Source organism: Astyanax mexicanus, chromosome 7, assembly GCF_023375975.1.
Source record: "Astyanax mexicanus isolate ESR-SI-001 chromosome 7, AstMex3_surface, whole genome shotgun sequence".
NCBI lineage: Eukaryota > Metazoa > Chordata > Actinopteri > Characiformes > Acestrorhamphidae > Astyanax > Astyanax mexicanus.
In genome coordinates this window covers 7,756,171-7,782,598 of record NC_064414.1, presented here as the reverse complement: position 1 = coordinate 7,782,598, position 26,428 = coordinate 7,756,171, and the positions used below count along the sequence as shown (strand labels likewise).

Below are 26,428 nucleotides of genomic sequence, written 5' to 3'. Positions count from 1 at the left end.
TTAGACAAAAAAACTATAAAGCAAATAAATCTAATTAGCTAAAATGTTTATTAGCTTTTTTAGTTGTTTTAATTTCGATTGCATTGGAGGCCTGTTTGTAATATTTTATATTTTAAATTGACCTATTTTCATAAACCATTCCTAAACAGTAAAACAAAACATGATCAAAAGTTTTAATCACATTAATATAGTAAAAATTGTGATCACCCATCTTCCTCTTGATTATATTCCAGAGGTTTTTAATTTGGTCAAATCAAAGAAACTCATCATTTTTAAGTGCTCTCTTATTGTTTTCCAGAGCTGTATATTATATATATATGTCCATGTTTACAACAACCACCTGAGACAAAACATGGGAAACCCATTCTTTTAGGACTCACTCGGTAGCGCCCTCTAGTGTCCAAACAAACAAACGGACCCAAACTCTACTGTACACACTCTCTCTCGTGTACGTGCTGCGCGCACCCGTGTTTAGCAGCATCTCCAGCATCTGAATGAAGGGAAAATGCAGCTCTCACAAGTTTGGCTTGTATTAACGCCACATTAAAAGACATTAACTGCAGGAATATTCCTCAGCGGAACTTCCCGGGGCTGGATCTCCTCAGTCTGAAGGCCGGTAAGGAAGAATGGCGTGATTTTAGTTGCTTTTAGCTGGGCTGTAGTAAAGTAGCCTTAAACTTAACGCTAGGCCTCATTTAGCTGGTCGTTTAGTGTTTACAGCAGGTTTATTGGGCACAGAGTGTGTCGGGCTCTGTTTACTGGGCTATAGTGGTCGTGTTGTGTTCATGTGGAGCACAGGAGATCCAGAATAAGCTGCGGAGCAGCTCTGAACGAGCTTCAAAACACAAAGTATGCGCTGGTTAGCTAGCTAGCATAGCTTAGCTTTATTGCTAAGCAGGCTAACCATAACAGCCCTGCTGCTGCCTTTATTACGGAACCTAATATGGAAACAGAGAGGGTGGAAGTGCGATAGTCTAAATATAATTACTAATTCTGCTTATTATTTCCCTGTAAAATGCTTTGTTTTGGTGCTACTTTGTAAGGAACAACCAGTTAGCTAATCCTAGCACAGTTACGGATGTGCAGGTACAAACAGGTGCAATAATAACAACAGTAGGAAGCCTAAAATTTAATTTTATTGGTTTTTTAAATGATAAACCAACACAAAGTAGCACATGATTGTAAAGTGGGAGGAAAATGATACATGTTTTTCAAATTGTAAATCAAATAAAATAATTGTGTGACATGCAGAAGTTTTCAGCCCTCTTTAACCCGTTTACAGGCTTAGGGACATATACAGGCTCCAAGTGTAGGTGATACAAAACCCCTTTTCTCTGCAGTAAAATAGGTTATTCACATTCTGAAAACTTTGATGGCAAGAAGATTACAACTCAGAGAAGCAGGTAAGAGGCCCATGGTAACTATGGAGGAGCGGCAGAAATCCACAGCTTGGGTGGATCAGGAGAATCTGTTCACAGGACAACTATAAGTCATGAACACCACAAATCTCCACAACTTTCAACAACCATTGTTGAAAGAAAGATTAAAAAAAAAAGTTCAGCGTGTTTCTTCTATGCCATATGTGGCATAAACCAGCATGTAGAAAAAAGTACTTTTGTCGGGTGAGCTCAAAGCTGAAATTTTTGACCTGAATACTAAGAGCTGGTGGTGGTGAAAAAGTAACACTGCTTATCACCCTGAACACACCATCCCCACTGTGAAACGTGGTGGCAGCATCATGCTGTGGGCATAATCTTTTAACAGGGACAAGGGAGCTGGTCCAAGTTAATAAAAATATAGAAAAAGATAAAAAAAAAACAGGGTAATTCTGAAAGAAAACCTGTAAAAGGCTGCACAAGACCTGAGACTGGAAAGGAGATTCACCTTCCAACAAGACAATGACCCTAAACATACAGCCAGAGCTACAGTGGAATGGTTTGGCTTAAAGACTTTTCATGTTAGAATGGCCCACAGTCAAAGTCCTGACTGTTCTTCTATTTTGCAAAGAAGAATGTGTAAAAATCTAAAAAAGTCTGTAAATGTGCAAAGCTGGTAGAGACTACCCCAAAAAACCTGCAGCTGTAATTACAGCAAAAGGTGGTTCTACTAAATCTTGATATAAGGGGGTTGAAAACGTTTGCACATCACACTTGAAGAATTTTATTTGATTAAAAGTTTGAAAACCATGTATCACTTTTGTTCCACTTCTCAATTATGTGCTACTTTCTGTTGCTCTATTATTTAAAATCTCAATAAATTACATTTAAGTTTTTTGTTGTAAGGTGATGTGAAAAGTCATATGAATACTTTTGCAAGCCACTGTAAGTTAGTAGTGATACTACTACTAGTAGTAATGTAATAAAGGAATAGTGAATCATTTCTAAGCTTACACCCCTTTCTTTCAGTTCAAAAGGAAGAAGAGAAGGATAACATATCAGCATAAATGCAAAATATCACTTTAAACACTGCGTGTATGCAAAAAAGCAGGTGAAATACATAAATAGCTGGTTTATGCTGTTTATTCAAATAAGTGCTGAATGCATGAATTTGGCTAGATCTCACATTAAGTAAAAATGTTGTTGCTGTTGTGTGTACAGTGCTGTTCAAAAGTTGTAGCAGCACTATGTGTCTTTGCCTTAATTGTTTTGATGTCTTTATTAATCTGTATTGTATAAAATAAATTAAATAAGGAAATAAAGAAAGATAAGAAGGTGTGTCCAAACTTTTGACTGGTACAAATGTACACTAACTGACATTAGAATAAACAACAACAGCTAATAACAAACATAAATAGATAGATGGATCATAACTGTGGCATGTTTGAATATATTTCTAAAGAAATAGCCAAAAGCAGCCACAGGAGGATGTGGCTAAAGTGTGAAAAGTAAAAAATAATTAACATTAATGAAACAAAGGAGGCAGACCAGAGAACTGTCTGTGGCCTAGGTCTGGACAATAATTCAGTATCACTACATATCATGATAGGAAATGTTTCAAAAACGATCATATGATTTATAAACTCAATTCTGATGTTTCATTATCCTTGAATTACAGCATCTGTCAATGATTGACATTTTTTACAGGGCAAATTGCATGAATTCGCAAGTTATTTTTTGTAAGTCTGTAGGTACAGGCAGCTGTTGTGGTTATTATATTGTTTATACTCATACTGGATTTATACCGTATCAACTGATTAAGACCTGTATTGTGATATACATTGTTTTTGTATCATCAAACCCTTCCTTGGTCCAACAACGTGCCATTGCCAGTTAATCTAACTTTCAGCCACTCTAATTACTTGATATTGAAAATAAAACTGAAACTTCATTTGAAGCATAGCACTTGTGCACATGCGAGTCAGTTTAGGAGTGTTTACAAATGTCAGATACAGGTCACATTTTAAGATACTGTGATGATCTAAAGAGAACATCAGATTTGGCGAGTAAATTGGCTTTTGGCCACTTTACGTGTTGGGTGAACATAGCCTATAATAGTGAAACACATCAGAACTGCAATATGAATGGTATAGCTGGACTGCAGAAGGCTGAGAAGGTGGATTTATGCAAATGAGTGAATTCTTTTACAGCTCTAGCTCTAAATGTTTCACAACCGTCCCAAAGCGTTATGTCAACTGTCCCAAAATTAAAATCATTAATCTCAATGTTTTATATTTATTTATATTTGTTTTTAAACATACAGCTCTGGAAAAAATAAGAGACCACTTAATGATAATGTTTTTCCTTGATTTTGCCAAATTGAAAACCTCTGGAATATAATCAAGAGCAAGATGGATGATCATAAGACATCAAACCAAGCTGAACTGCTTGAATTGTTGCACTAGGAGTGGCATAAAATTATCCAAAAGCAGTATGTAAGACTGGTGGAGGAGAACATGCCAAAATGCATAAAACTGAGATTAAAAACCAGGGTTATTCCACCAAATATTGATTTCTGAACTCTTAAAACTATAGGAATATGAACTTGTTTTCTTTGTGTTATTTGAGTTTTCTTTGTGTTATAAAGCTCTGCATTTTTTGTTATTGTAGCCATTTCTTATTTTCTGCAAATAAATGCTCTAAATTACAATATTTTTACAATCTTTTTTCACAACTTAGTTTGCATATAAGAATTGCATGAACAGGAATTAGAACAGTGGACAGTGTATACATAATGCTTTAATCTCCTTTATTTAAAACCGGGAGGGAAATTCAGTTCCATGGTAGAGGTCCTTTAATAATGTTCATGTTATCAATAATCACCCGCTGATGTGCTTTGTCTTGGTACAGGTCCCTGAGGTACAAGTTAAGTAGATCGATTTAACAGGCGGTGAGAGGAGACCGGGAGGGTTCTGGGATGGCAGGAGGACGAAGAGGAGCGAACAAAACGACGTACTGTCGTTCTCCGCTCGGCGGTGAGATGGGATCTGTCAATGGCAACCACTCCACCAGCTCACCTGTGACTAGTGTTAGGTCACGAACCAGGTAAGATGAGTGTGTTTTTTGTGCTGTGGCTATCGATTAAGAAAAGGCTGGGACGCTGTGTAAAGTGTAAATAAAACCAGAGCTAAGTTGAATATACGGTATCAGTTTTGACAAATTCATTGGTCGATGTTAACTAGCTTAATGTACTGATTGTATCTTCCTAGTGTTCTTCAGTGCATGTTACTAGGTAATGAGTCATACAGTGTCAGCTCACATAAGCAAGTCTATTTCAGATTACTGAACATCCAGAGAGGCATGTGTGTACATGCATCTATTTTGTATAATACTCTGTGTGTGCATACGGTATGTTTCTAATACATGTTTTTATTTCAGCCTCTTACCTTCAGTGCAAAACTAAAAAGGCTAAACTTTATAACACACATTCTGCCAATCGAATTATATTAGGGGTAAATCGGCTTCTCTGTTTGGTCAGCAGGAATGGTTCTGGAACTGGAATGACCAGCCCTCCTCTGGCACCGCAGACTGTGGTTCCACTGAAGCACTGTAAGATCCCTGAGCTCTCTGTGGACAGGAACGTTCTGTTCGAGCTGCACCTCTTCTTCTGCCACCTTATAGCACTGTTTGTGCATTATGTCAACATCTACAAGACAGTGTGGTGGTATCCACCCTCACACCCACCTTCACACACATCACTGGTGAGTTGGGGTCACTAAAATTTAGCAGCAAAAAAAACAATGACATCAGTTTTTTAGTGTATTAGATTATTTTATTTATTTTTATATATTTATCTTTTTTTATATTGTCAGTATTGCACTTGAAATGGTGCTAAAAATGTGTGTGTATATATATATATATATATATATATATATGCTATAGCTAAAATTATATATGGTAAAATCAAAAATATATATTTTCTGCAAATAAATAAAAAATAAAAATATTGTCATATTTGCAGAAAATTAGAAATGGCTGAAATAACAAAAAAACGATGTAATATACATAGTTTATATAAGGTTTGATATATTTTCAGAATTTGTGCTCCCTGTAGTACAATTTAATTTGTATAATCAGGCCTATTAATTCTGGCCAGTCAAGAGCTAACATTTATAGCAAAGCCTCCTAAACTGTGATTCTTTTTATTTATTTATTTTTTAAGTCTGTATTTGTTGCAGTGTTTTGTTTATTTTTTTTCCATAATTTACTGTTTATATTAAAATGTATTTAAACCTGTCTTATTTTCCTTCCAGAACTTCCACTTGATTGACTACAACATGCTGGTGTTCACCATCATCGTGCTGGCCCGCCGGCTGATAGCAGCCATAGTGAAAGAGGTAGTGATAAGCCCCAGGCATTCATTACATGTGTTCTATTACTAGGTTTTCATAAATGATCTGCATTCCAGCTCAGCCAGTGAAGCATGAGTTCTCAGAAAGTCAGGCTCTAACAAATGACAGATCTAATTTGAATGAGCATCATGTTCCATATCGGGAAATGGAAATAGTTAATGCTGATCGACTGATATTGGTGCAACACAGCAACATTAATTTGCAATATTAATAGACAGCAAACAATTCAGTTTTTCACTGAGTGATTTTTTGGATTGTTTTAAAACATCTGTACTGTCTCTCTCCTCCAGGCGTCTCAGAGTGGGAAGTTGTCCTTCCCGCACTCGATCTTCCTGGTGACGGCTCGGTTTGCGGTGTTGACCCTTACCGGATGGAGTTTATGTCGCTCCCTTATTTACCTGTTTAGATCCTATTCACTCCTCAGCCTTCTGTTCCTCTGCTACCCGTGAGTACACTGCTTGTAATGACTGATTAACAAACAAAGTACACTTTTCTTAGTGCTTTTGGGGGATTTTATGTGTTTTTCACTGCTGATTCGTACTGAACTAAAACCTTTCCACAGTAACTGCAATTATTACTGTCCAACTGTTAAAACTACACACACTGCAGATTTATGGCTCTTGTTTTGATCACTTTAATTCCCAGATCTCAGGGAAAACAACTGTTTAATCCAGCCTAAGTGCAGTGGTGAAAAGTTATTAAATAAATAATTATGTTGAAGGTTCTCATTGGTAAATTCCTAGTAGAGCATCTCTTATTAACTGTACTTCATGGAGACCTCTGATGGTGATCAGAACTATTTTCTGGCTTACAAAAAAAATTGTACATGTGTAAAGATGCATCCTTTGTGGCTGTGCTGTATTGCTTAACAATATGTTTCTGTTTTCATCAACAGGTTTGGAATGTACATCCCTTTCTTCAGGCCCAATTGGGACCTGCGCCGGGCTGGACCCCTGTCCCCCATCGCCACTATCACCTCCAAAGAGGTAGGGGGCAGCACAGGTTCTCTGGGGCGCCCAGGGCGGGATTACTTGTCTGTGCTGAAGGAGACATGGAAGCAGCACACAAGCCAGCTGTACAGCGCCCAGCCCATGCCCACTCACGCCTGCTGCCTCTCCCCCGACCTCATTCGCAAGGAAGTGGAGTACTTAAAGATGGACTTCAATTGGAGGATGAAGGAGGTGCTGGTCAGCTCCATGCTCAGTGCTTACTATGTGGCATTCGTACCTGTTTGGTTCGTTAAGGTGAGTGAACAGACCTTAATTTAGGTTAAATTAATTAAATGATATTTGTAATTAAATGCAACAGAGTGATAATCGATTCATGGTCATTGATTTCTTTCTTAACTTTCAGAAGAACAGTTTCTTGACTCTATTGTTTGCTTTGTGTTCAGATTACATAACTATTCATATGGAAGTACAGTTTTTAATACTCATTGTCCAAAAATGCAGCAATGTCATCCAATCACTTCCATGGCCACAGGTGTATAAAACCATTCAGCTATGCATGCAGACTGCTTCTACAAACATAAGTGAAAGAATGGGTCACTCTCAGGAGCTCAGTGAACTCCAGCGTGGTACAGTGATAGGATGCAGCACCTTTGCAACAAGTCCAGTCGTGACATTTTAAATCTCACTTCTAAAGTGATAGTGATATTATAACACAGTGGAAGCGACTGGGAACGACAGCAACTCTGTGCTCTGTCAGTGTAAAATATCAGAGCGGGAACAGCGGATGCTGAGAAGCAAAGTGCACAGGGGAACCAACTTTCTTGAGTCAGTCACCACAAACCTCCAAACTTCATGTGGCATTCATCTTGAGATTAGCTCAAGAACACTCTCTCTAAAGTGTAGAGAGTCTCATGGAATGCGTTACCATGGATGATAAGCTCCATCCAAGCCTCACATCACCAAAGTTTACAATCTAGGAGTATTCAGGCTAAATAAGTAGGTGGCGCTAAACTACTGATTGATTGCTGTTGTGTGTCTCCATGCTTTTACAGAGCACTCAGTATGTGGATAAACGCTGGTCGTGTGAGCTCTTCATCCTTGTGTCCGTCAGTACTTCAATCATCCTGATGCGGCACCTTTTACCCCCACGATACTGTGACCTACTCCACAAAGCAGCCGCTCACCTGGGCTGCTGGCAGAAGGTGGACCCCTCACTCTGCTCCAATGTCGTCCAGCACCTGTACGTCTTACAGTTGGCTAGATCATTTCTAATGTTTGCACCAGTGCTGAGCAATATGGCATAGCTTTAGTAACTGTTTGACCCTGCAGTGGAAAAGAGACAAGTTAATATTATGTATATAAAAGGTTTATAATTAAGCTGTAACTAAAATAATAATGACTAAAATATCCTTTGTATGATATCCTATCTATTGTCTTTGTTTTCAGATGGACAGAAGAATACATGTGGCCACAGGGAGTACTGGTAAAACACAATAAAAATGTATATAAAGCCATGGGCCATTATAATGTAGCAGTACCATCAGACGTTTCACATTATCGCTTCTATGTAAGTTCTTTCATGCACTTTTAGAAATGCACAGTAGGGCTGGCTAGAATAACATTGTACACTGTATGTACTACATTCTGCATGGGCTTCTATGCGTTGACTTTTACAAGTTTAGTAAAAAAGGATGTAACTATATAACAGTAGCACGACACTGACCCATATCTAAGCTGTATTGATGTATACATTGGTGTCTTTCTTCCTTAATAACTATCCACCTTCCTCTTTCTCCCTTTCAGTTTTTCTTCAACAAACCACTTCGAATATTGAACATCCTCATCATCTTGGAAGGAGCAATGATATTCTACCAGCTATATTCACTCATGTGTTCAGAAAAATGGTACCAGACGATATCATTAGCCCTCATACTCTTCAGCAACTACTATGCCTTCTTCAAACTGCTCAGAGACAGAATAGTGCTGGGAAAGGCCTACTCATATTCGGCATCTTCAGACCACAAGGTCAGTTAGAAGAGACGTTATTGTCAGACGAGCATCACAGAAGAGCAAAAAGCATGCACAAGAGCTTTTTATTTTTTCTATAACTGCATTTTTTGGTCACTCTGTTCCATGTTCTGATCTGCCATGAAATAAAAAAGAAATATTTTTGTATTGCTTCACAGGTTTGGAGTCTCATTTTTAACTATGTCATGTCTGTTGTCTTTGTGTTGGTATGAGTCATAGGTGGGACTCACTGAATTAAAGGGGACATATTATACCTGTTTTCTCACAAGTTAAAATAGGTTTATGGGCTATACAAAATATGTTCATGAAGTTTTTGCACAAAATCACTCTCACATAAAGAGATCCCACCAGCTGTGTTCTTGCCAGTTATAGCCCTTTTCAGAAGATGCCATGCCATGCACTCTTAGCATTTACTTGCATGTCCCTCATCTGCTGACTTGCCACAGAAAGTAAGTGCAGGTCCCTCTATCAGATGAAATCTGCTGGATAATACTGCTGTGTACTGTCTGTGGTTCTCAACCAAAATTACTGAAATGGCAAACCTTCAACTGATTTAGTGGCTGGAACTCTGGTGGGGTGTGACGAGTAAGAGTTGGTGACAGATGACTAAGGTGACTCTTCCTCATGAAGACACTGAAATTAAAATAAGTATGAAGCATGCACATTTTGTTTACAAAATAATTCTATTTGTGTTTCTATATAGCTTAAATGACAATATAAAATTCACAATGTAAAAAAAACATAAAAATAAACATTATAAAAACAAAGAAATCACATTGAATGTGAATGTAATGTGAGGTTACATTACAAAACATTACATTTGGCAGATGCTTTTATTCAAAGCGACTTAAAAATAATTATGTATTTTTAGCAATAGAGGACGAAGAATTTCAGGGCAAAAACATTTTTAGGCAGGACCTAAAGGAGGCCAAGGTGACTAGTGGAATATAGAGAAGGAAAGGAGGGGAAGAAGAAAATGAGGTTAGAAGTAGTTAGTTTGTTAGAGGTGTTAAGCAAGTAAGTCTTTGAAGAGCTCTGTCTTCAGGAGTTTCTTAAAGGGTGCGATGGACATTCCTGCTCTGGTCTGAAGTGTGTCCAAACTTAACTGGTACTGTATATAAGGTTTAATTTAGGGTGAATTAAGAGTGATTAGGGGCAGTTACCCCACAAATTATCAGTTTCTGTAATACTGCAGATGTTAATTTTGCGATGTAAAATTCTGTGGTTTCACTTAAGAAAATAAACCTGATAGAATCTCAAGTCCAATCACCCATATGATGATCACACAAGTCATCAAATTTTTGCACCAAAATCGAATTTTTGCACCAGGAGTGGAATAAAGTTTTCCAAAAGCAGTGTGTAAGACTGGTAGAGGAGAACATGATGCCAAGATGCATGAAAACTGTGATTAAAATCCAGGGTTATTCTACTAAATATTGATTTCTGAACTCAAAAAACTTTATGAAAATTAATTTGTTTCTTTGCATTGTTTTACATCTGAAAGCTCAGCATCTTTTTTGTTTTTTCAGACATTTCACATTTTCTGCCAATAAATGCTCGAAATGACAATATTTTTATTTTGAATGTTTTACTCAAACATTTACCTATAAACAGCAAAATCAGAGAAACTGATTCAGAAACTGAAATGGTCTTTTCAGTTTCTGAAACTGGTTTTTTTCCAGAGCTGTATAAACAGTATGTTTACTAGTATGGAGTGAATTTTGTGCCAAAAGTTTTACGTAAAAAAATAAAATCCACAATCAAAATTTTAAGAATCAAAAGTAAAACATGTATGTTGCAAATTCAAAAGAGAAAAAATATATATCAAATATATATATTTAAATATACTTGGTTATTTTATTATTCTTTGCACTTATTTGAAAATTATTTTAGTTTGGATTTTGCCAGTCTTTGTTTTCATTTTTGGATTTTTTTGGATTTTCTGTGGATTTTTGTGGATTTTGCTGCTAAAGACTTTTGCTTCTGGAATCTCTGCTTTGCTTCTGCTTCATTTTTTTGGTTCTGATTTTTGGCACACTTTTCACGGGTGGGCGGGGCTTAGAAGAAGGCGTTCCCCTTTAATCTCTATTGGTCACCTACCCTGAACCCTCGTCTGAGACAGACCACGCCCACCCCGCCAGCTTCAAGCGCTCTTCCAAACATGGCAGAGCGAACGGGGTTCAGCTCACAGCAGCACCAGCAGGTACTTTTCCAATTAAATTTCATACAGACGTTATGTTTAAAGTTATATTTATTTTTTAAGTAAGTGTTTAACTCTATTAAGATGCTCATGTTAGCGGGGTGTGCTAAATATCCATGCTTAAATTATACTAGTTAGTTAGTGAACACTAACCTATCTAGTCAGTGAGTTAGCTAGTTTCCCTAGGTCATCTGGTCAGTGAGTTAGTGGGTTAGCTAAGCTAGTTAGGTTACCTAGTCAGTGAGTTAGCTAGTTAACCTAGGTTATCTGGTCAGCGAGTTAGCTAGCTACTTAACCTAGGTCATCTGGTCAGTGAGTTAGCTAGCTACTTAACCTAGGTCATCTGGTCAGTGAGTTAGTGGGTTAGCTAAGCTAGTTAGGTTACCTAGTCAGTGAGCTAGTGGGTTAGCTAAGCTAGTTATTATGCCCCAGGGTAAAGCCAAGTAAGTGCTGGTTAAGGTTAACTAGCTAACTCACTGACTAGGTAACCTAACTAGCTTAGCTAACCCACTAACTCACTGACCAGATGACCTAGGTAAACTAGCTAACTCACTGACTAGGTAAGTTAGTGTTCACTAACTAACTAGTATAATTTAAGCATGGATATTTAGCACACCCCGCTAACATGAGCATCTTAATAGAGTTAAACACTTACTTAAAAAATAAATATAACTTTAAACATAACGTCTGTATGAAATTTAATTGGAAAAGTACCTGCTGGTGCTGCTGTGAGCTGAACCCCGTTCGCTCTGCCATGTTTGGAAGAGCGCTTGAAGCTGGCGGGGTGGGCGTGGTCTGTCTCAGACGAGGGTTCAGGGTAGGTGACCAATAGAGATTAAAAGGGAACGCCTTCTTCTAAGCCCCGCCCACCCGTGAAAAGTGTGCCAAAAATCAGAACCAAAAAAATGAAGCAGAAGCAAAGGAGAGATTCCAGAAGCAAAAGTCTTTAGCAGCAAAATCCACAAAAATCCACAGAAAATCCAAAAATGAAAGCAAAGACTGGCAAAATCCAAACTAAAATAATTTTCAAATAAGTGCAAAGAATAATAAAATAACCAAGTATATTTAAATATATATATTTGATATATATTTTTTCTCTTTTGAATTTGCAACATACATGTTTTACTTTTGATTCTTAAAATTTTGATTGTGGATTTTATTTTTTTACGTAAAACTTTTGTCACAAAATTCACTCCATATACTAGTAGTAAGTTTAACGAGTATGGCAACAGAAGGGAGGCAGGGCTTTACATCAATCCGTCCAATAAAAATTGATTCTGCCGCTTTGAAATCAGCGTCACGGTGTGCGGGGGCGTGGCTGTGTGAGAGCTGCGTTGTCTGGGGATGGGGCGCGCTGTCTCTTTAATCGCTGAGCTGGAAATGGCGACACGGCTGGGTTTATTCCTCGTTGTTGGAGAGAGAGTCCGCGGGCGGAGAGCGAGGATTTAAACTGCTGTAGTGTTTCTGTAGCGGATCCAGCGGAAGCGGCGGGGTCGCGGATCTCCAGACTGCGGCGATGCTGAAGCCAGTCCTCCACTAAAGCCCGGAGATCACCGCAGAGCAGCGGCAGCAGCAGCCGGTCAGTTAACCGCTTTATCCAGGGGGTAAATCCCCACCAACCGCCGGCCAGCGCCGCTTTACACCCGCTCAGATTCACCAGTAGCTAGATTAACTGTATTAGTCATAAATGTAATTTATTTCCACATTAAATATTAGGTATTTTTACACATTAACAGGTGAAATAGTACTTTTATAGCTAGAACTCCATAATAATTGATAACATGCTCATATTAAAGCCATTCCGTTGAAGAACTTAATGCTAGCTATCTGTAATCAGCATTAAATAAAATCTCTGCTCTACTGTACTTACAAACGTGTTAAAAGAAAAGTGACTAAAGCACTGTGCAGTGATTTGCTTGTGCCAGATTTCAGATTTGCGTAGTAGTAAATTTAAGTCGTAATACATACCATCAAAATGCTTATAAATGTAACATAGCAAGATGCATGAAAACTGTAATTAAAAACAAAGATTATTCCACCAAATATTGATTTCTGAACTCTTAAAACTTTGTGAATATAAACTCGTTTTCTTTGCACTATTTGAGGTCTGAAAGCTCTGCATCTTTTTTTCATTATTTAATCCATTTCTCATTTTCTGCAAATAAATGCTCTAATTGACAATATTTTTATTTGGAAATTGGGAGAAATGTTTTCTGTAGTTTCTAGAATAAAACAAAAATGTTCATTTTACTCAAACATATACATTTGATATCCCATGGATACCACAGCATCCATCTAACATCTGCCTAGCAACAGAAAGGAGGAGAAACTTTTGAAAACAACCACTGTGGAGTTTTTGGATTATGTTGCTTCAACAGAGCTACTTGGGAGAAGAGGTTGCTTTAATAAAAATGCACTCAGCAAGAACTTAACAGCCCCTGTTTTTTACACAGGTCATGCGTTTTTTTTTCTGTAAAAACTGTTTCTACGTTTTTGATTGCTTTACATTTGCTTAAGCAACTCTCCCTTTAGAGCATTTTTGATGCAACAAAAGAAAAAGAAAGGATTATAACAGATTTCAGTTCCTGTGCTGATTGATTCTGGATGTAGAAAGACGTTCCACTGCAGCTTTAAGAGCCAAAATATAAAATACTTCAAAGAGGAGCTCCTTGACGTTTCAGAATTAGTTGTGGCTTAGTTGTGTGATTTAGTTAATTTATCTGACTAATGAAGTTTTAGAGACACTTACATTTTACTCCATCAGAATCGTTTCCAGTGGTAGTGAATGGAACATAACGTCTGGAGACGTTAATACATCTAAAATCTCAGAAATATTACTCTGAGATAGCGTAGTGGGTGAACTCAATGCTCTGTAGGGCAGGGTTGGTTGGGTTAATGATGACAGGGTTGGGGATTTGATACCTGGGCTGGGCAAGTTGCCATCGTTGGACCCTTAAGCAAGGCCTTTAACCCTCACTGCTCCTTGTGCACCACAGTGATGGCTGCCCATCGATCTAGGGCCATGTCTTTTACAACATCACTGTGTGTGTTTAACCCAATGAGTGGATTAGAGGCCACGTTCCATCTGTGCATCATTCACAGGAATGGTGAATGTGGTTATCTTGTTTTCACTTGTCCTTCACATACAGTTATCACACCAAATGCTTATGGATACACTGCCTGATATCAAAGACACTGTTTTTATTATTTTATTCTATTCATAGTGATGAGATGCATGTGGGGAGTTTATTGGAGGATGAGTGTAGGTTCACTGGTGTCCTTTGGGAGTGAATAAAATTGCTTTTAAAAATACTTTTAATTAAGCTATTAATCTCAAGTTTTGTGTTTGAGATTCATTTCTGATTATTTAATTTTCTACCAGAACGTATGTTAAGGCAGCATTCACAGGTGTGTACACTTGAGCAGGTTAGGAATATGTGCATTGGAACAAGAGTCTTGATCACAGAATTAAGTAAAATTTATGGACTTTGGTTGGCTTTTGAAAAAATAGACTAATGTATTTCAGGCTGTATGAGTCTTATAATGTTTAGTTAGTGTAGACGTTAATTTTTTAAAATCTTATTCTGACCTAAATTAAAGTTTGTTAAATGCTCTTCAACAGTCTGACTGAATGTCACTGTTCTGGATGCAGCCGTCGTCTATTAACAGGGGCATTTCTCCAAAATAGGACAGAAGAAGGGAAATCTTAGATTAGACTTTAAGAAGTTAAGCTTGAAGGACAATGCAGAGTAAGAATCTCAGCCAGGTAAAAGCCTGTGCTGTGAGAGAATAGATATTTATAGGTGAATGATATCAGACACCTTATAGTCCCGGAGGGATCTGAGGCTTCTATAAATACTTCACACTGGGAGCTTAATAGCTGTTTACTCTCAGATGCAAGAGGAGATTCTAGAGCACAGTTCAAAATGGGAGGAAACATTGCATAAGCAAAAATGTGTACTAAAGCTATAATAATTTCAATATGATGAAACCAAAATAATAATAATGTACGTGTTGATTGTTGACAGTTATGTGGCATTACATCATCCTTGGAAGTCTGATCATCACACCAGAGTTAATAATGTTCCAGTTAAACATAATAATTTTATACAAAATGTGTCCAAAACATTTCCCCAAAAAAGTTGACTAAATGATTTGGTGTTTTAGTATCACAAATGTATTACAGTACACAATACAATGATTCTGTCATACTTAAGATATCGCAACACAATACTCTGATACTTCACAGCATCTGTGTTACTGAAGAGGACAAAATATGCCTAAATAAGCAAATTCCAAGAGTTTTGGATTTGTGGTGTGGGTTTTACAGAATTACTAATATTCTTCACCACAGGTTTACCCTGTTAATTTAATTATCAATGAAAATATTGATATTTAATGCCACATATTGATAACGTAATGTACAGTAAAAACAGTATGATGTATTACAATATCGATATTTTGCCCCACCCCTACAGTCAGCCATCTTGAAATTTGAACACTTTTCTAACTTTTTGAGTAGAAATTTGGACAGATGATGGTGTTTTAATTAAAATTTCCTACTTGTAGATACTTTGACATCCAAGTTTAAATGCAATGCAGCATTAGCTGCATATGTTAAAAGTTTGCCATAAGTTTTTTTTTACCTGTTGGCCACTTGGGCTCGAATAGCTCCAGTTGAGATTCAAGATTAAAAAAAAAATAAATAAATAAAACAAACTTAAGACAGTAAACATTGGTTTGCTGATAAAGCATATTAGTGGTAAGAAAGAGAATTCTGTAAGTTTGTTGTTTTTTTCTAAGCTTGATTATATTAACTGGCTGTCATCAGTCTGGGTTGCAAGCAGCAAATTCTTGTCCTAGTGCTGAAATCTGGATTTAGTTTTTTCCACTTATGTAACGGGAAATGGATTTCCATTTATGTACAGGTCAATCGATAATAAACAGAATCTCTCGTAACACAGATGAGCCCAGCCTGTGTGAGTGGTGTGCTTTTAGATTTAAGTGTATCCTTTGAAAAGTGCACCTAAGCTAAGTGGAAAGAAATGAAATATCCATGTACCGTATTTTCCACACTGTAAGGCACACATAAAATCCTTTCCTTCTCAGACAAATCGATTGTGCACCTTATAATCCAGGGCACCTTATGTATGAATTTTACCAGTAAGGTTGTAAGCAGCAGTAAAGACACTCTGCTGAAGTACAGCTTTATAAAGGCTGGAGCAGTATTAGCATTAGCCGCTAACTAGCTCTATTGCCGTTCAGTGTTGCTTATATCGGACTGTATCCTGCATGTTTTACTGTGCTAAAACAAGCTTGTGTTATTAGTAATTAGTAATTAGTTATTAGTACTTAGTAATTGATGTTATTAGTAATTAGTAGGAAAATATACAGACACTCCTGGTACCTACTATTGTTGCTTAAAATGTGCCTTATAAGCCACTGCACCTTATGTATGAAAATAGACCAGAAAATAGACTTTCATTGATAAAATACGGTTTATTTTATCCAGAAACTGTGTAGTACTTCACACTTTAAAGCAATGAAAGTTTTGTTAAAAATTCTCTATTCTATTTGAGATTACTGTACAGCTACACACAGTTTAAGGCAGCTGATGATTTGGGAACTTTAGCTAGCATAATGCTAATGTCAGTTGTAGCTTTTCAGTACTTATTAGCTATAGCAACCTTGTGGCTGTGGTGCAAAACAAGGGAAGCAAATTTCGATACCAAAACAAAGTTTTTGGGGTAAAAAAAAAAACTCTTTCTCTCTGTATAGGATAAACCAAACATGCAGTGTGCATATTTATAAACAAAAATATGTAGTGATATGTAGTAAAATCACTACATTTGATTTCAATTTTAGGCAAATAATATATTTTAACAGAATGGATTTATTTACCTACTATTATATATACAGTATCAGTCAAATGTTAGAGCAGTCCTGATGAGAGCCACTTTCATCATAACATTTTTGATGGTTTTTGCGACTGCAATTAAGGATTCTTTTAAAGTTTTTGAAATGTTTCGGATTGACTGAAGACATTTTTCTTCTTTGTTTAGTTGAGTAGTTTTTGACATAACATGAATTAGAACATTATTCAGATAGGCCTATTCACTGTATACCAACTCTACCCCTTTACAATGCAACTGATGCTTTCAAACTCATTAAGATGACAAGAAATTCAAGTATTAATTCTTCAATGCCAAAACCACTGGACTCTTTTAGGTGTGTCCATTTTACATGCGTTTTTTAAGGGTATATAGGGTATGTTTTTGACAGTCAAAAGCTTGTGTTTCCCCTAAGAAATAATGCATATTCTGTATTTTTCAAAAGTTTAAAAAATCTAGTGCGCATACAAAGTCCAGAATTTGATATTCTGTGGATTTGTTTGTAAAGGTTTCTGTAATGTAATGTAATAATTTTCATCTCTAAAGGTAGTGGCAGGTGACGTTTAGCAGACACACAAAGAAAAACAGACGACCAAATGGAGGACAAGAGGAAGAAGCGGAGTCCCAAAGTTTCACTCCCCCAGCCCCCGCCTCCACCCATCAACCCCCGCAAACTCTCCGTCCTCCCGGCCAGCAAGAGCGCCACCTTCTCCCTGGGCCTTCCCCAGCCGCCATCACCTAAACCCAGGGGCAAGTTCAAGAGGTCTGTGGGGGCAATGGGAGCAACAAAGGAGGTCCTGACTGTACCTGTGGTCCCTCCTAAAGCCACCAGGTTTGTAGGGGTTTGTTTTTTCATACACTAGAGAGATTATAGATTATTGCTTGTGGTTGGAAAAAAAAAGAAAGCAGCGTAATTAAAAGCATGCGGTCCACTGCTCAAGGTTTAGCTCATGTTTTATTTACTGGAGGCTTTTATTGTGATTAAAGGAGAAATGTATCAAATCAGGGTATTAAATATTAGTATTAGACATGCTCTAATCTTATATTTATACTATAAAAAAACTTTATTAATCAATATAACATCTACATAATAACAAGTTAGTGCTAGGTTGCTGATAACTTTAAATGCTTTCTTTTTTGTTCATCTCCCAAAACTCTCCTAAAAAGGTCATGTTTGAGGATTTCTATTCACACATTCATAAATTTTAGTTTATTTAGTTTCTTTAAATAATTGTTTTATTTGTCCTTGTTTTCATGACTCTTACAGCAGGCCTCACAGAGAGAAGCCACGAGCACCTCAGCCTGCCGGCCCCAGCCACATGTCGCAGTCCTCCTCCCCCCTCCAGCATTCCTTCCTCACTGATGTTTCTGATGTGAGAGAGATGGAAGGCGGACTTCTCAACCTGCTCAATGACTTCCACTCAGGAAAACTGCAGGCTTTTGGTGAGAAAGAGAGAGAGTGGTACAGTTGCACCACTCTGGGGGTCCAGAGTGGTGCAACTGTATGTGCAAAAGTGTAGTACTGTATTTTGGCGCACTTTAAATGAACGTTATTTTCATACATAAGGCGCACCGGATTATAAAACGCTTTAAGCAAGACTAGTTTGTTCGTCCCATGTAGCTTGTTTTCTTACGATAAACGTGCAGACTACAGTCCATTATATGTCCAATATATATACAATATACGTCTCTGAACGGCGAAAGAGCTAGCACTGCGATTAGCAGCTTATGCTAATACTGCTCCAGCCTTGGTGCTGGAGAAACTTTACTGAAACTTTTTATAACGCTGTACTTCAGCAGAGTGGCTTTACTGCGCCTTACAACCTGACTGGTAAAATTTGTACATAAAGCGCATCAGATTTTTGGGAAAATTAAAGGATTTAAAGTGTGCCTTATAGCCTTAAAAATCAGGTTACATAACAAGGAGATATTGGGAAGTTCTAGACACGATGATGCTACTATCGTCTGTGGTTTACTGGTTTACTAAGAGAATAATCATTTTCACTCTCCGGGTGGGTACTGGGCAGAGTGGTATTTCATCATAGAAGGCATTTCCACCTACAGTGGACAGTGCAGTGGGTAGTAATGATTGTGTCCTATGGCATCTTGCTTGAACTGTTTGTGGGAACAGACTTCAGCAAGAATCAAATATATATTCAATGTAGGAGATCAGTCAGTTTATCAGTGTTTAGCTTCCAAAGCACATTGCACAGTCACTTTCTAGTTCCTATTCTATGATATATGGCGTGTCTGTGTATAATCATACGAAATTTCTTCATGATTTTTTAGGGAAGGTGTGTTCGTTTGAGCAGTTGGAGCATGTGCGGGAGATGCAGGAGAAACTGGCCCGGCTGCACTTTAGTTTGGACAGCCATGTAGAGGAGCTGTCTGAGGACCAGAGGAAAAGTGCTTCTGACCGCAACCTGGAACACCTGCTCAGCAACGTAAGATATACAAACACAAGACCTAAACACACACATAATCTCACATACACTCCTCCTTAGCAACATAAACTCACACATAAACACCACACAGCCATTCTTGGCAACATAACATAATATTGTATGTATTGTTTGGGCACTTCTGGTTTTGAGACATTAATGGGTTGGTCATCTTGCTGCACAGAAAGTGTAAAGGTCTGTCCACAGAATGTCTGATTAATTGGGTCTGGAGGCTGTGAGGGTCATTCTGACCTCCATTTGTACATCCATTCATAAAATATTGAATATGCCACTGGCAGCAACACAACTCCACAGCATGTACTTCTATGCTTTACAGCCAGCAATATGTTCTATATTTTTATTATTCAATTCTGCTTTTAAATTTGTGTTTTATGTTTAATTAGCTACAGAGGCATTTCACCACTTCTTATTTAAACAAATCATCATGCATGCAGTATACAATAATAATAGTGTATTATGTATTATGTTGTTATTATAATGTAATCCAGTCATTTATTAAAATGATCTCCTTGTCAATATTATATTTGTTGAATACATAGCATATATTTATTATTCATGTTATGTATTTGGTGTGCTACCAATTATGGTTTATATTATTTAAACATGTCTTTCCTACCTAACTTTTGATCAGCCAGGTAAGCACAAGCACCCACTACAGGCCGTGAAAGATATATTTATATACACACACTGAAATTCATTCAAAATGTTCATTTACCATCTCTCACACACACATACAAGTACCAGCTCAGGCATTGGCTTATGTGATTCAGACTCTGTCAGGAGAAAATCTGCTGTTTTTCTGCTGAATGTTTCAGTCTTGCTTCACATCGCTGTGCTAGTTGTGTGTCTGTGTGTCTGTGTGTGTCTGTGTGTCTGTCTGTCTGTGTGTCTGTCTGTCTGTGTGTCTGTGTGCACCTTTTATTAGAAAGTGAAAGAGGCCAAAGCTGGTCATCTGCTTTAATTAGGTTAAGGATGTTAGAGCTGTAGTTAATGGAGCGCAGCAGCATTTGTACACACAGTTCAGCAGAAACAAATAGAAACAACCCACAAGGATGGGAATACAGTCGTGTGTGTGTGTGTGCGTGTGTGTGTGTGACTCTGGCAACTACCAAAATAGTGTGAAAAGCCTCCGAGCTTATTAAAGTCAAAAATAGCTGAGATGCTCGGTCACTACAGCAACAGCTGAGCATATGAAGGTCTTGGACTTCAGCACACTCCTGCTTTTTCCTTATCTGACGCTTGATTATGATTAATACAGAAAATAAATATACAAACATTAAAGCTTTTAATACTACCACATTTATTCATTATTTTTTGTGGTCAGATTTGCACAGTTAAAAGGGGCATTTTGGCCAAAATGAAAAGTGTTGTCATTCATACATTGCTTTTACTCTGAATATGCACACATGTTTCTTTTAGAGATGGGTTACTTGTAATAATGGACATTTAAAAGTGGGTGGAGCTGTATGAAACACTGTAAGCACTTAAAACCTTCCTTGGAAACCCATTATCATGTCTACATTGTGATGAAATACAAGCAGAAGCTTCTCGCTCGTCGTAAGTGCTGTATGAAGTGGCCGTATTTCTATATTTTAAATAGCTAAACTGGGAACCCTCTTCTTAAAAGTGGGAGAGACTATAATATGTTTGAGTAAAATTATCATTTTTGTTTTATTCTGTAAACTACTGATAGCATTTCTTCCAAATTGCAAATTAGAATGTTGTCATGTTTATTTGCAGAAAATGAGAAATGGTCAAAATAATGAAAAAGATGCAGTACTTTTAGACCTCAAATAATGCAAAGAAACGTACATATTCGTTAAGAAACAACAATACTATTGTTTTAAGTGTTCAGAATTCAATATTTGGTTAAATAACATGATTTGTAATTACAAATTCCATGCATCTTTGCATGCTCTCCACCAGTCTATCATACTGCTTTTTGGCATTTGCATAGTATAGTATGTTGTTATAACCCCCACTTCTCTCTCTTTACTCTCTCACTGCTGCATGTAGAGATCGAGACTGTACATAAATTATTTCTCACTTTTCTCTCTTTTGGTTTTCATTGAAATTCTGGCTTTTACATGTTTTATTTCAACTCATGAACTCATGGTAGATTGTCTCTGTGTGTGTATGTGTGTGAGTTTGAAAACCCACTGAACATGCTAATGTTTACACTGTACTGCTCGTTATATGCAGACTTTTAAACTTTAACCTTCAAGTGAGTTTTATTGATTGTCTGAGCTCCTATCTCTTCTCTCCCCACAGCTGGAAGAACTCAGCAGTTCAATGTATCCTTTCTGAGAGGTTAATCACTGGCTTTAACCACATTGGTTTTCTGTCAGTTGAAGTGCTGACCCCCAGTCTTTACCTCAGCAGCGGCTTAAAGACAGATCCACTCCAGCAAAGTGACCAACGGTATACACAACTCTTAAACTTTAAAATGTCTACTGTTACTTTTAGAGTAAGAGTTTTTTTCAAGCCACAAAACATACCTCAACATTTTAGACAAAAGTTATAGTCTATATTCAGAGGAAATGTTGCAATCTAAATTCATGCCTGACATTCACAACATCATGTACAGCAAATTTTTAAACATCCCACGTGGCAAATGAAGCAAAGCTGCATATAAAAATGACCTGTGTGGAGCTTCTGAATATTATTACTGTATTTTTTTTTTTTTTAAGTTTTATTACATACATGACAAATCAAATAAATAATTTATTTATTACTTGAATATAATGTAATGTAATAGGAGTATCATACACGACAAAACAAATCTAAAACGTTTGTCGTAAACAGTAACTTCCCAAGACCTTAATAATAGTGTAACAAAATAAAAACATTGTATTGTAAAATACAAAAAAAATTAAGTATTGTACCAACACACTTTACAGAGTTTACATATATAGCACATTTATTGGATGCATAGAAACTACAAAAAAAAACATTAAAAGTAAATTTTTTTTTTTTTTTTTTTTTAAATCACAATATCACAAGATGGATTTTCTTTATCAGAATTTTTGGAAATATTATTGCGGTCGATATGACATGGCACACCCTTAATATCTTTTATAAAATTGTTTTGGTTATATTGATATTAAAGGTATTGTCTAGCCCTACAACATGCCATACACAATATTCTCAGCCACTTTACATTAGCTTGGCTGACTTAAGGATGGCTTTACTCAAATGGCCTTTGGTTGTTTGCACAATGACACTGTGTATTGTGTATTATGTTAGAGATGACATAAGCCAGTTTGTTTTAGATTATTATTTTTGTAACAATATAATGTGCTTGTAAGTAAGCACATGATGATCTAGGTCTTTAGATAGCACCTTGTTAATAAAAGCATGTATTATATAATTACGTAAGTCGTGTGGCTTCAATGCAAAATTAGAAATGCACAGTAATTTTCACGAATCAAAGATCACTTGACCAATACTAAAGTAGTTTTTGACTTTTTGAACTTGACTTTAATCAAATTGACATTTTCACAAGATCCTTAACACGTTTTCTTCAGACAAAAGTTGCACCTGGCAGAGAATCAAGACTTGCCCAAGACCTCTGGTCCCTGAAAGACAACACACAGCAAACACACCAGCTGCATCCTGAACAGGCAGGAGATGCTATTACCATGGCTACAGCTCCACCTGGCTATCTTACACCTGCGACTGCTGTACTGGTCAAGAAACCTGACCCGCTACCAAGAACCTGCCAAAGCACAGTGTCTGAAGAGCTCAAAAGTCCTCTTTCCGTGTATACCATTCAAACCCATTTGCTTCAGGCTTTTTACAATGGAGTGAAAAATGCTTTGTCCACTTCACTTTCAGTTTTGTAGTTGATTGTAGGCTGTTTTTGGTAGGTAAATGCATTATTGAAGGTTTATGTTCTGTGAAACTATCGTGGGGTCAGTTGCACCAATATGTTTGAACTGTTTGGTCGTAGTCAGTGTTCATGGGAAGTAAATTCTGATTAAAACTGAATGAAAGTTTTCCAAGTAATCTAAAAAAAAAAAATAGGTTGAGTTGCACAACCTACTGATGCTGTGCCCACTAGGGCAGGGGGACACTATCAAAAATCTTTTATCATTTTCGGTAGGTTTCTCAACAATTAACGATTTTACACACAAAAAAATCTTTTTATATCAATCAATGAAAGTAAATAGGATGGAATTCCAGATTAACCCCTAAGTAGAAGGTACGCATTGATGTCACATTCCAACCGGAACACAACCACTTATTCAGACTGGCAGAGTGGCAAAACATTTTACAACTTGTTTCTTTGGGGAAACGGTCAAAACGGTTATTTCTAGCATCACAGTGTGCTCTGTGAAAAGCGCAGTGATTCTGTTCCTATACATTAGTTCACAGGCGCCTTCTGCTGATCATCACCTTTTGGAGTGATGAGGAGAGAGTGCGCCATCTACCCACCCAGAGAGTACAAGGCCAATTGTGCTCTCAGGGCTCCGGCAGCTGATGGCAAGCTGCATGAACAGGATTGAACCCAGCGATTTCCCAATCATATTGGCATCGCTTTAGACAGCTGGAACACCCAAGGCCATTATATGCTTTAATTAAATAAAAAAAATCTGTCAGAATGACCAAAGAATTCATGGATTTCCATGGATGCTTGAGAAATACATTAATAATATGCTATGTTATTATGTAATTAGTAATTAGTATAAACTCTGATTAAAAACACAGCGCTAAATACATATTTGGGTTGCTGGATTCCTGTTGGAGCTGTGAATTGAAGCAGTGCAGTTGCTAACCACGTCTTTAGTTGCTGTCAGTCTGTAACAGAATTGATCTGATTGTTTTTTGAATCTGTTTCTACAGTCAGTCACACAATAGTTGCCACTCAGTCTGTCTTTTTGCCACTCAATAGGCGTATCTGCATTAACTCACCAAACTGTGATGTCACATGCATACCCAGGGAAGTGTTCCTTTAGCCAATAAGGTGGAATTAACTGGTTGTTCGAAGTACAGGCATTAAATGCTTGTGGATGATATCCAAGCATTATGTTAGTATGTTTTGGATTGCCTAACACATGGTCAAGAACAACATTGCAATGAGCTCCAGCTATGCTACTACAAAGACATTGTTTATATGGCTGCTTTCTTCCATTACTCATTAAGTAGTTCCCTATTAAGCCATGAAAACAGATATGTTTCCTTGTAATTTCAGCATTAGCTGAAAAGCTATTAAAAATATACTATCACTTAGTAGCCTGTTACTTAGCAAAACCGCTAAGAGCATATACCTCCTGATGGCAAGCTAGCATGCTACTTCCCTTTGCTGGCTATTGAACCAAAAACGTAAACAGGAAAAAAAAAACTTATATTATATAAATGTAAATTAGCAGGGTTGTATAGTCCTTCTAAAGCCATACAGGTAGAAAATAACAGCATAATAAAATACAACCAAAATGGCTCAAGACCAAGCTTTAGCCTTTAGTACAGGTGCGGCTGGCCCTTATATGTCTCCTATACAGCAAATTGTTTTTACATTTTTGCCAAAATCAATACATATCATAATCATGTATTTGTAGCCCCCATGATGTTCTTGTTTAGTGTGTGCTTTATCTGTTTTAACATGTTTAACATTTTGTAAAGCGTTTTAAAATGGTAAAGCGGTACAGTAGCTGTAGACTCGCTCAGGACGATGATTGGACCTTAAGGTGCCTCTCCTCAATTTGTAGCAGAAACTGGAATATTTTAGTGTACACTCTTTGGAAACGTTTCCGGTGGCCTACACTGGAACACAAGGTTTTTACCCACGTATGAATAATCATTCTTGATATTGAGTCTTCATTGGTGGTTTTGTGTTTGTAAAGTAATATTGAATTTTAAGCATTGGTGTTAAAATTGTAGAAAGATATTTAGATAATCACACAGCTTCACGTAAATGCAAAAGCATATTTATTTCACGTGAAATAATTGAAAACTGCTTTTCTTTTTTTTCTTTTTTTTTTTTTTTTAGCAAGTTTTTGTTAAGTAAGGGTATAGGAATGTTATCTGCTAGTTAAGACACTAAAGGGAGTGTGCCACTTTTCTGAATGGTTTATTTATATAAATTGTAATAGCATGTTTTATTAGTGCTAAGAAGAAACTTAGTTTCAAAGTAATTAATATAATAATTTAGCTACGGTCTTTGGTAGCTTTGATTGTTTAACTGTTTGCAAAAATGGACCAAGGTGGAGTAGCATACTAGTTACTTACATTACCATATACATTATAAGTCAAAAGTCTAAATTCAGACCTTTTTTCATTATTTTTAAAAGTTCTGATTTGTAGATTAATACTAAAGTCATCCAAACTATGAAGAAAAACATATGGAATTATAAAAAAAAAAACATAAAACATACCAGAAAATGTTTTATATTTATATTCTTCAAAGTAGACACCTTATCCATAGATGACAGTTTGGCACATCTTGGCTGGATTTTCTCAGTCAGCTTTATGAGGTAGAGTCACCTGGAAATTGAGGCTTTCAGTTAACAGCTGTGCTGAACTCGTCAAGAGTTCAGACCCTCAGAAATATATCTAACAGCACCACAGATAAGAGCCACCTAAATGCCTCACAGAGTATTTTGGTTTGTTTAACACTTTTTAACAGTTTGCTACATCATTTCTTAAGTGTTCTTTCACAGTCTGGATGACTTCATTTTTTAATTTATAATCTAGCATCATACACTAATGCATTGAATGAGAAGGTGTTTTGTTTGTTAATAACATAACCATTGCTTGTTTAATAAATGTGTGTACAAATTCGCAAGATTCAGAATCGCATTACATTCAACAGGGTTAATTTCAGTTTGAAACAACAGAAATAAACAGTGGCTGGAAATGTGCCTTACATTAATTTGTTAATATTTCCATTTTCACATTATCAGCGCAATCAGCATTATAAAAGCACAATTATTGAAAGATTATAATGATTATAAAGATAAAAAAATGTTAGGCCCTGAGCTAGCACACTAGCCAAATGCTAACACACTAACTACTTCTGTTACAACTTGATACAATATTGTATTGTTTTGCTTACTAACAAAGGAAAATTAATATTGTACTAGCCACAAGACTATTATAAGTACAGGCTA

General features: G+C 36.9%; 2 protein-coding genes across 5 annotated transcripts; both read left to right on the top strand.

Moving 5' to 3' along the window:
• The first annotated feature begins 421 nt into the window (after positions 1 to 421).
• On the top strand, positions 422 to 8,921 carry tmem39b (transmembrane protein 39B). Of its 2 annotated transcripts, none has more exons than XM_007247508.4 (9): positions 422 to 616; positions 4,287 to 4,481; positions 4,918 to 5,137; positions 5,690 to 5,773; positions 6,079 to 6,233; positions 6,684 to 7,032; positions 7,791 to 7,978; positions 8,185 to 8,305; positions 8,542 to 8,921. In XM_007247508.4, the coding sequence occupies exons 2-9, from the start codon at positions 4,354 to 4,356 to the stop codon at positions 8,770 to 8,772; spliced, it is 1,476 nt and encodes a 491-aa protein (XP_007247570.3). In that variant the 5' UTR covers positions 422 to 616; positions 4,287 to 4,353; the 3' UTR covers positions 8,773 to 8,921. The 2 variants fall into 2 exon arrangements, with proteins under 2 accessions (XP_007247570.3, XP_007247569.3); XM_007247507.4 differs by having other exon boundaries at positions 4,915 to 5,137.
• A 3,361-nt stretch (positions 8,922 to 12,282) lies between these two features.
• On the top strand, positions 12,283 to 26,099 carry ccdc28b (coiled-coil domain containing 28B). 3 transcript variants are annotated; one of them, XR_007440037.1, is made up of 7 exons: positions 12,283 to 12,545; positions 17,404 to 17,689; positions 18,125 to 18,300; positions 19,147 to 19,301; positions 21,591 to 21,613; positions 22,847 to 25,482; positions 25,523 to 26,099. XR_007440037.1 is itself a non-coding variant. In XM_007247506.4 (6 exons), the coding sequence occupies exons 2-6, from the start codon at positions 17,454 to 17,456 to the stop codon at positions 22,899 to 22,901; spliced, it is 645 nt and encodes a 214-aa protein (XP_007247568.1). In that variant the 5' UTR covers positions 12,283 to 12,545; positions 17,404 to 17,453; the 3' UTR covers positions 22,902 to 26,099. The 3 variants fall into 3 exon arrangements, 2 of the variants coding, with proteins under 2 accessions (XP_007247568.1, XP_015460901.1); XM_007247506.4 differs by having other exon boundaries at positions 22,847 to 26,099; XM_015605415.3 differs by having other exon boundaries at positions 12,283 to 12,570; positions 22,847 to 26,099.
• The last annotated feature ends 329 nt before the right edge of the window (positions 26,100 to 26,428 follow it).